This window comes from Alligator sinensis, unplaced genomic scaffold (genome assembly GCF_000455745.1).
Source record: "Alligator sinensis unplaced genomic scaffold, ASM45574v1 scaffold1161_1, whole genome shotgun sequence".
In the NCBI taxonomy this organism is placed as follows: Eukaryota; Metazoa; Chordata; order Crocodylia; family Alligatoridae; genus Alligator; species Alligator sinensis.
In genome coordinates this window covers 181,844-191,564 of record NW_005843255.1, presented here as the reverse complement: position 1 = coordinate 191,564, position 9,721 = coordinate 181,844, and the positions used below count along the sequence as shown (strand labels likewise).

Genomic DNA, 9,721 nt, shown 5'->3' with positions numbered 1-9,721 from the left:
TTACCCCCCGCCCCCGCCAACCCGGCTTCATTTACCTCCGACTCATCTCATCTTATTTTTAGCATCCCTCCTTCCCCAGTGCCCCCCTCCTTGTGCCCGCCCGTATCTTGTCTCCCTTCTCCTTCCTTAATATGGTGATCGAGATGCCATCAAGTCGGACTGGCCCAGGAGCGGGGGATGGGAGGAAGAAGAAGAGAAAGGGAGTGAGAGAATGGAAGAAGGAGAAACCCAATCCCCCAATGTGGGAATTTTCCCCCCCCTGCATTAAGGAGGGCCCGACGGGGGGTCGGCCAGGAGGGGTGGGTTAGCCATCGGCTGGCATGGAGGCATGAGGCCGGAGCCTGTATATAAGGCTATACATCTGCCATATACATATATAGTCAGGGAGTGTGGGGGTGGGTACGGGAAGGGGGTGCCAAATTTCTCAGGATAAGACAGGCCTCCGCCCCCCGCAGCCCTCCCCTCCCCGAGGCTCTTTTATGGTCTGCCTCACACTTTTCCTCTTCGCTTTGGAGGCTTCGCTCCCCTTGAAGCAGTCAGCACCGCCCCAGGGCTGCCCCCTCCGCCACCGCCTGCGCCAGCCAAGTGCCCAGTGCAACCCGGGTCCGTGGCCCCCGGCCCCCCACTGCCATAAAGAGCACCGGATAGCGGGCAGGAAGGGGCAAGTGGGCCAGACAGAGGCACAGGAGGGGCCAGGCAGAAGGTGAGCCGTCGCTCGGCATCCCCGGTTGGGCGTCGGACCTGCTGCGGCTCAGGATGCAGTGGCTCGGGTTGGCGCTGGCAACACTGTTGCTGGCCGTGGGCAGCCCCGGGGCGTGGGGCGAGGAGGGCCTGGATTTCCCCGAGTACGACGGTGTGGATCGGGTCATCGATGTCAACGCCAAGAACTACAAGGCGGTGCTGAAGAAGTATGAGATCCTGGCTCTGCTCTACCATGATCCCGTGGGGGATGACAAGGCATCGCAGAGACAGTTTGAGATGGAGGAGCTCATCCTGGAGGTAACGGCGGAGGGCTGGGCGGGCAGGAAAGAGGAGGAAGGGCTGGTGCTTTCTAACCCCTCAGCTCCCTGAAATGTGCCTAGCTCCTCTGATCCACAGCAGCCCACAGGAGCCTGCTCTGCGGGCCCCAGTCCTTCCCTGGCCCATTACATAGCACCTGTGGGGTGTTTTCTGTAGATGGGCCTCTCTGCTTGCCACGGAGATGCAGCTGCCTCTGGGGGGGAGCGTGGCTGTTGGAAAGAGGGGAGGGGAGTGCAGCCGCGGGCAGTGGGTCTGGAATTCAGGCTACCTGAAAAATGGGACGTGATTAGGGAGCATTTTGGGTCAGAGATGTGGGGGTGGGGGGGAGATGCACACACATGCACACACATGGCAAGCTGTGTGCACGTTACCTACTTACCGACATCTCGCGTGCCGAGGCCTGGGGAGAGTGACACCTGCCAATCACCTGAGCTTGTAATGAAGGCAGCTGTGAGTGGGCCTGTGCTGAAGTCCCCATCATGGTGCGAGATTCACATGCCCACAGTGGCCTCTTGTGGGAGCATAGCCTCACATCCCTCTGCAGCCCCTGTATACAGTTCTTCCGCCCTGGGTTTCTGCTGCTGGACACGTGTCCTCCCAGGGGCAGAGGTGTGAGAACAAACCTGCTCCTTACTTCCCCTCAAACTCGCCTGATGCAGCCAGGGCGAGGGGCATGGGGAGGACCCCCAATAGGAACCATCCCTGGTGCTGGGCTAAGTGCTCAGCATGGTGCAGACAAGATGAGGTCCCCAGGACAGCCAGGAAGCACCAGCATTGGAGAGCCTGATGGTACCTCTGTCCAGCACTGGGCTGTTGCAGAGCTGCTCCTGCATGGCTCTTGTGACACCAGAACATGACTACAGGGTCATTGCAGTGTTGTTATGGTCTCCCTACAACATTATTCCTCTGTTGCTACAGCTTTACTACGCTGTCGTGGCAGTGTTACAGCAGTGCTGGGGTGCAGCATCCTAGTCAGGTGCATAGGGGCACCGGGAGCTCCTCACGTTCACTGAAGCTGCTGGAAGTGGCCAAGGCAGTACCAGGAGACGATGCTTTCACAGGGCACTTGGGTTTTGCTGGCCGCAGCTTCTGTGCTGCCGCAAGCTGCGGGCATCTTGCCGGGTCTGTGGAGCAGTCCCAGGAGAAGGGTCTAAATTTGCCGCCTCCATAATTGGGATGGGCAGTGCGGTGTGCAGGAGCACACACCCTCTTCCTCTACCCTGGCGGCAGGCAGCCAGGGGGCGGGCAGGATGCTTGGTCCTATCCCCCCGGCCAGCTGCCAACCCTGGAGCTGAATCAGCAGCGCCCAAGGGGGCAGTGCTGGCTACGGTCCAGTGTGTGGCACTGTGCTTCATGCTCATGTGTCCGGTGTCAGCTAGGGTGATGGGCAAGGGAGTGGGCGGGGGGGTCTGTTCCACCCAGGTGGGCATGGGCCAGTGGGGCACTAGGCTGCAGGGGAGGCAGGAGGCACCTACCTATATGATGAGCCTAGGGGAAGGCAACCTTGGCAACCCCCCGGGTGCCAGGCAGGATCAGGGGAATGGGCTTCTCCCCGTTTCAGCGCTGGGAATCCCTCATGACCCAGGCATGCCAGGACCTTGAGTCCCAGTTTCTTTACAGCGTGGCCAATGTATGGGCAGCTTCAGTGAAGAGGTGTAGAAGGGTTCAGTGCCCAGACAGGTGGACTCATTAAGGGGAGAGCCACACTACAGGTGTTTTGGGTCAGTTGGACATTCAGTCCCAATGCTTCTGGAGCCTAGCATAGCCTGGCCCTGCAGGGCTGAGCCCGAGCCATGCATGATCGCGCTCCTGCCTGCTACGGGGTTGGAGTGTGGCCCCCCATCTCCAGCCCTCAGTTCTGCCTAACCCTGTTCAGGGAGCTCAGGCCAGCCCCCGTGGCTCAGCCCCACCGCAGAGGGCCCGGGAGGGTGGAGAGGTGCTGCGTGGAGCCAGTAGGCAGTGAGACATGGGCTGGATGTGCCTCAGTCCATCTCCGAATTGCTCTCCCAGGCTGGGAGGAGGGTGCTTGGGGTGAGGAGTACACATCTGGGCATGTGAAGCCTGGGGCCAGTTCCTGATGAGCTGGATGTGGCCCTCCCACCTCACCTTGCCCTGCTGCCCTTTGCTTGGTCTCCTGTGAGCCCTTCAGTGGGGGAGCTGTCTCACAGCCTCTCCGGGCACCCCTTGGTCCACTGGGGTCTGCAGACACCACCGCCATCCAGTGGCGAGCTCACGACAGGGGCCCCAAGTCACGGCAGAGTTGCGGGCAGGGCAGGCAGAGGTGCTGCTGCTCTCCCATTTCTGTGGGGACATAGAAAACCCGACAGCCCCGGGCTGTCAATCGAGCACCTTTCATCAGCTCTGGCGCCTGCATAGCTTTGCATCCACCGTGCCGGGTATTTATATCCCTGAACTTACCCCGGGGCTAATTATATCCTGCTCTTTAGCTGTGGGAGTCAGTGCTGCTAACGCTGTACAGCACAGCTGGCCAGCCAGCCCCTCAGGTTTGCAGCAGGTGCTGGAGCCCTTGGCTTCTCCACAGCTGGGAGAGCGGGCCGTGTGTGTCATGGGCTCCTGCCGGGGTTGAGGCGTCATAAGGAGACACGTTTGGAGGCACTGAAGTGGGGGTGAGGTTCTGCTGCGGTGTCGTGGCATCAGGCTCTGCTTTGGGGCTGGCGAGCATCTGATGCTGCAGTCCCAGCCCCAGCCAGTCCCCAGGCAACAATACTGTGCCAGGAGCACACTCTGGGCCCCTTCAGGCCTGCCTGCCCCATTGGGCCTCTGCGGAAAGTGAATTTCCTGTGGCAGCAAGCAACTGCAAAGGGTCTCATGGACAACGTGACCCAGGGCGGGGGGCACAACTGGTCCAGTGTGTGGGAAAGGGCCGGTCCAGAGGAGCTGTCCCCCAGAAACCGGGGACCCTGGTGGAGTTTGTGCCGATGCATGGAGGGGTCTCTGCACCAGGACGGCTGTGGCAGGAGGGAAAGCCTGAGCTGAGAGGACAGGGAGCCTTTCCCAGGGCAGTGGGGTGCAGGCTGGCTCCATCCTGCACGGCCACCATGGAAATGGAGCTGACCTGGGGCCCGTCCTGCTGGCCCGGCTGGCTCTGTGGTGCTCACCCTCCTGGACAAACGTGATTGTAGCTATGAAGGAGCACCAAGGAGGCCCAATTTATGGGCAGAGCCAGTGGGCTTGAGTGCTCTGGTGCCCCTGAGGCCGCCCAACACCTCCTGCTGCTGGCAGAGATCGTCGCTGTACAGTGTGTCCAGCCTGCAATGGGATGCCAGAGATGCTGGGGGTGGGGGCATCTGGCCAGGCCGGTCACCCTTGGCTTCACTCGGCTGCCCCCAAGGTCAAAGCTGGCAGTGGTGGTAGGCACAGGGGCAGGCTGAGGCAGTGGGAACGGGCATGGGTGTAGACCATTGCTGTTGGTTTTGCGGGGGCTGGCAACGCCAACAGCACAAGTGCAATGGGCACCAATGGCAAGGGCTTCTGTCTGTCCTGCTTGCAGCTGGTCACATGTGTGATGCCAGGGCCCCTGCACAGGGGGCCAAGAGCCCCCGCCTGATGTGACAGGAGCAGCCTCACACCCTGGCTCTGACTTCTTCCCCACCACCCCAGCCCAGCTCAGGCTGGCCCCACTGGGAGGCTGCCCTCTGCTCCCGCCTCACGGTGCCACCCCTCAGACAGAAGCCCTCCTGGCCCGGGGGCAGAGCCGAGGGCACTCTTGCAGCACAGGCCAAACCCAAAGCCTGCTGCGGTCAGCAGGATGCTGCCAGCTCCATGGCCTTTGTCCAGCTGCAAAGTGACAGGGAGGCAAGCGGTCTTTGTGTAAACACTGCCTGAGCCCTTGCCCACGGAGCGGTTCGGGCTGAATGCACGGCCCTTCCCTATGGAGAGCCCCATGGACCTGGCCACTGGCCCCATCCACCTATGTTCTCCCTGGCACACCGGGTGCCAGCAGGGCACGGGGAACAGGCACGGCACAGGTGCCCGAGGGGAGCCTCTGTCACTTCACATCACACATTGCACGAGTTTCCCCACCTCAGCTGCTTCAGCTTCCAAGCCCCGGGGGGAGGCGGACTGGGGGGATGAGCCTTGTTTCAATCTGAGCAACACTCTTTTCCAAAACCTCTGTAATTGCAGTACTCGGGGTTGAGGGGAACGTTTGCTTTGTGCGTGCATGTGTGTCAGGAGGTCTTACATCTGCCTGAGGGTGAGCGAGTGTGCGAGTGGAGATTCTTCTGTGTCCGTGAATGCGTGAGACTGCCAGATGTCCATGTGCGGGCATGTGCTGTGTGTCGTGTCTGTGTTGGTTGTGTTTCTGTGTGTACATGTAGTGCGTCTCTGTGTGTTTCTGAATGAGAGGGTGTGTCATGTGCTGCTGCGTTTCTATGTATGCGAGTGTGTTGTGTCTCTGTGCGTTCATTGTGTCCATGTACATGAGTGTGTGTTTTGCTGCATGTTGTTTTGTGTAAGGACATTGTGTGTTTTGACACAGGCATTGTGTGTGCCTGTGTCATGGTTTTTTGTGCATATGCTTTATGTTTCTGTATGCACGTTATGCATGCAACGTCTTGTGCAATGCGTGTGCGAGTACCATGTGCACGTGTGTGTGAGTGCCTGTGTGCGGGTTGTGCACTGAGAACAAATCAGTCCCCACTCCATGCCTGGGGCAGATCCAGTTTCCTTCGTGCCCCCGTGCTGCGATGCACTGTACTGTACGGTGCTCACCCCTGCCCCGCTGCCTTGCCCAGTGTGATACTGTCACTGGTGCTGGCAGCTTGGGATCCACCGTACTGATTGACAGACAGGGTGTTTCAGCTGCTGGGAGGCAGTGAGTGGCACAAGGGGCCTGAGGCCAGGCTGGCAGCAGTGGGATGGCGTTTCTGACCCCTCCGCATGCTGCCGGACGTCTGTGGGGCAGGGTGCCAGCTAGTCACTGCCCCAACATAGCCGGGAGGTACTGTCCTCCGGTCATTGCAAGCCCTGCTGCCCCCAGCAGCGGCAGTCCCATCCACCTCCAGTCCCCCTGCCAGCATACCTGGACACAGCCTATTGCCCCCCGTTCCTGATGGCAGCGTATCATGATGGCATGCTGCCACCTTCCTCCCCAGAGGTGGCCACATTACACTGTGAGCAGTGTGCTACAGGTCTTGCAAGTTTGCATCCCCCTAGAAGTGAAACCAGGTTAGTGATGGCAGCTTTGCCTTGTGCCCCTGTGAGCACCCAGTGCCCGTGACTCACGAGCCTGGGTGCAGTTCTGGGCAGGTCCCAGCTCAGAGCTTGGGCTGGCGCTTGGTGGTTTGTAGTCGGGGGAAGATCGGTGAGCTGAGGGTCTGTCTCCCCATGAAGGTCTGGGGGGCTCTGAGACTCAGCCTTGGGGTTTCTAGGCCAGAGTTTTGGGCTCTGGGGGTAGGTCACTGCGGTGGTGTGAAGGGGCTGGGGCTGGGCAGTTACTGGAGTTGCAGGGGTCCCAGCAACACAGGACTGGAAGGGACGTCTTGGGCCAGCGAGTCCAGGCTGCCGTTGACCCAAGGATGGCTCTGGGCCTGGGCGGCGGTGACGGTTTTGGCCTGGGCTCTGGACCCAGCTCTCTGTGATGCCCCGGGGGCCTGAGGAGCAGTTCTGGGCAGGGGGTGCCCAAGAGGGCTCTGATGGGTCAGAAAGATGGTTGTGGGCAGGGGGCACTGGTGATGGCGCTGGGACTGAGCTGTCGGCAAAGGATTTGCTGGTTCTGGGTGACTTGGATGCTGGTTGAGCCAGGGCTCTGTACCTGTGGCACGACCCCCAGGGCGGTGCGGGCACCCGGGTGAAGTCTGCCCCCTCCCCTGAGTCTGGCATAGGACCCCCCAGGGAGTTGTCCTGTCAGCAAAGGGGAGGCTGGGGACAGCTTTCCCAGGACCTGAGGGCGGCATCCCCCAAGCTCTCCTTGACCCTGCTAGGAGCTGCCTGGTCAGACGTCACGTCTCTGTCCTCTGGGCAGAGAAAATTTAACACAGCCCCCACCCCGGTGCCAGCCCCTGCCCCTCTGGGACCTGCCTCTGCCCACAGGGACCCACTCCCCACCCAGCCCCTCTCTCAAACTCTTTCCTGTCTCTCCTCTCTCTCGTCCTCCCCCTCGGCTCTTCCTCCCAGTTAGCAGCCCAAGTCCTGGAGGACAAAGGCGTCGGGTTTGGCCTGGTGGACTCGGAGAAGGATGCAGCTGTGGCCAAGAAGCTGGGTAAGCACCGAGCCGGGCTTCTTGGTGCTGCCCCAAGCCTTGGGAGGCACCCATGGGCCCCGGAGTCAGTGTGGGAGTCCAGCCCCGCCAGCAGACAGGGTCAGCCTGTGAGTCCCCTGCCTCCACCTGGCAGCAGTAGGAGACTATTGTCCATCCCATGCACTGCCCTGTGGGCAGGGCGCCGGCCGGCCTGCCTGCCTGGGGTCTTGGAGGGGCTGGTCCTGTCCCAGCCATGAGTTGGCTCTGATGGGCTGAGCTGCGGCGCTGCCGGGGCCCAGGCAGAGCAGGAGCTGCCTCTGCTGCCAGATCCACCCTGACAGCGCAGGCACAGAGCCAACCTCTCTTGGGATTGCCTCGGCACCAGGGGAAGGGTCCAGCTCAGGGGAGCCCCATGGCCTGCTCCAGATTCACACGTCCCCACGGGCTGAGCCCAAGAAGGGAGGAGATGGAGCTGGGATGGCACTTGGCTGAGCCCCCAGCAGAGGGCGTGGGGAGCTCATGCCAGGCATGGAGAATGCCCCCCAGCCCCAGCGCCTGCCATCCCTTGCCCCACTCGGGTTGTACCCCCTCGGCCCCCGAGCCACACACTCTGGCATCACGGACCCCATCCCCCCAGCTCCCCAGAAGCACAGGAGCCCCCTGCTCCCTTTGGGGCCAGAACCAGAGCCCCCAAACCCCCAGACCCTGACCCCCCGAGACCTCATCCTGCTGGATGCTGCTCTCACCACTGCACCTCGCTCCTGGCAGGGTTGACAGAGGAGGATAGCGTGTACGTGTTCAAGGAGGATGAGATGATCGAGTATGATGGGGAGCTGTCCGCTGACACCCTGGTCGAGTTTCTTCTGGACGTGAGTACTCCCTGGTGCTCTGGGTGGCTGCCTGCCCCCAGATGCACCCCCAAGCTCTGGGCCCTGGCCCCTCACCATGGGGACAGCCCAGCCCCTGCCCACAGGGCCCCTGTCCCCACAGGGTAGGGGGAAATAAATGGTGGGCTGGAACCCAGGAGTCTTGACCCCGAGGCCCCTGCTCTAGCCACTAGACTGCACTCTTCTCCCAAAGCTGGTCCTGCACCCTCTACTCCAGCTGATGGATCCTGCAGCACAGCAGACAGGATCCAGGAGTCCTGGATCCCATGCCGAGGCCTTGCCCTGACCCCCTCTGGCGTGCCCTGGGTGGCAGGTGAACCCAGGCTGGCTGTACCCTGCCCCCAGGTGGAGCCCTTGGGGTATCCCCATGATCAGGTCCATGGGGACAGGCCAGCATGTGCCATGAGGCTGCCATAGCAGGAGCAGGGACATGCAGGAGGGATGCAGGAGAGACCAGTGGTGGTCCCAGAGCCCTCCTGCTCCCTACCCCCATACCTGACCCTTTTCCTCCAGTCTCTTCTGCCCCATCTCTCCCCAGCAGCCCTGCTCCCCTCTCACGCCCTGGCCAGGTATTGCAGGGGAAAACATGGAGCCCATCCTCATGCACCCTACATCTCACAGCTGGGCACCAAGGAGGGAAGCCCACTTGGGTGGAGGTGCCAGGCCTGAGACTGCAGCCTTGCTCCTTGCACCAGGCAGCCCTGCCCCCTCCTGTGCAGCTCTTATGCTGGGGGGGTATTAGCTGCCTGCCCCCAGATGGGGGTACAGAGGGGTCTGTGGCCCCAAGCTGAGCCACCACCCCATGCCCTCCCTGCCCCAGGTGCTGGAGGACCCAGTGGAGTTCATCGAGGGAGACCACGAGCTCCAGGCCTTCGAGAACATCGATGAGGAGCCCAAGCTCATCGGCTACTTCAAGAGCGAGGACTCAGAGCGTAAGTGTGTGTCATCGTCCCCCCCCAACCCAGCCCAGCCTGGGCTCCAGTGTCTGTCTTGTGCCTTTGGGGCTGGGAGCTTCCTCCTAGCAGTGTCGGGCAGACACAGGGGGCTGGGTCAAAGCAGAGGGGTGTGTGCATACACAGTGAAGCCCCCAGATGCCTGCCCCAATAAACCCTGGGGAAGGAGCTCCTCTTCTCTCTGCCCAGTCTTCCTGCAGTGGGGAGCTGGGGGGAAGGCCTGGCCCATGCCCGTGCGCACTGCAGGGGCTGCGCTGGGGGAGGCTCTGCCCCTCGGATGCCAAACGATTGCTGAGGCCCAGCCTGCTCGCAGCCCTGGCTGGAGCTGAAGGAGGAAGAGCTGAAGTGTCCCTGGGGTCCCGGCCACACCAGTTCACATGACTGCACACTCTGGCCACCCCACAGGCCCTGCCGGCTCTGCTTCCTGGCCCCTTGGTTTTGTGTGGATGTTATGTAACTCTCATGCCCACCCCAGAGGTGGCTGCATTTCAGTGCTGGGCGAGCGCTTGCTGGTCTCAGTTACTGTCCTGCCCACCCCCAGCAAAAATCCATCCCTCTGCGCCGGCTCCTCATCCACGGCCCCCCAGGCTGCGCCAGCAGACCTGACCCCGCCTCATCGAACCACTAGCCCGGCTGGGGCCGCAAACACATCCCCCCGC

At 61.8% G+C, this 9,721-nt stretch overlaps 1 protein-coding gene across 1 annotated transcript in view; it reads left to right on the top strand.

Moving 5' to 3' along the window:
• Positions 1-411: 411 nt before the first annotated feature.
• CASQ1 (calsequestrin 1) overlaps positions 412-9,721 on the top strand; it is a 19,519-nt gene continuing 10,209 nt past the window's right edge. Inside the window, exons 1-4 of the mRNA XM_006038126.2 lie at positions 412-999; positions 7,159-7,243; positions 7,991-8,091; positions 8,930-9,041. Of these exons, the coding sequence (XP_006038188.1) occupies positions 757-999; positions 7,159-7,243; positions 7,991-8,091; positions 8,930-9,041 (541 nt within the window). The 5' untranslated portion in view covers positions 412-756. The remainder of the gene's footprint in view (positions 1,000-7,158; positions 7,244-7,990; positions 8,092-8,929; positions 9,042-9,721) is intronic.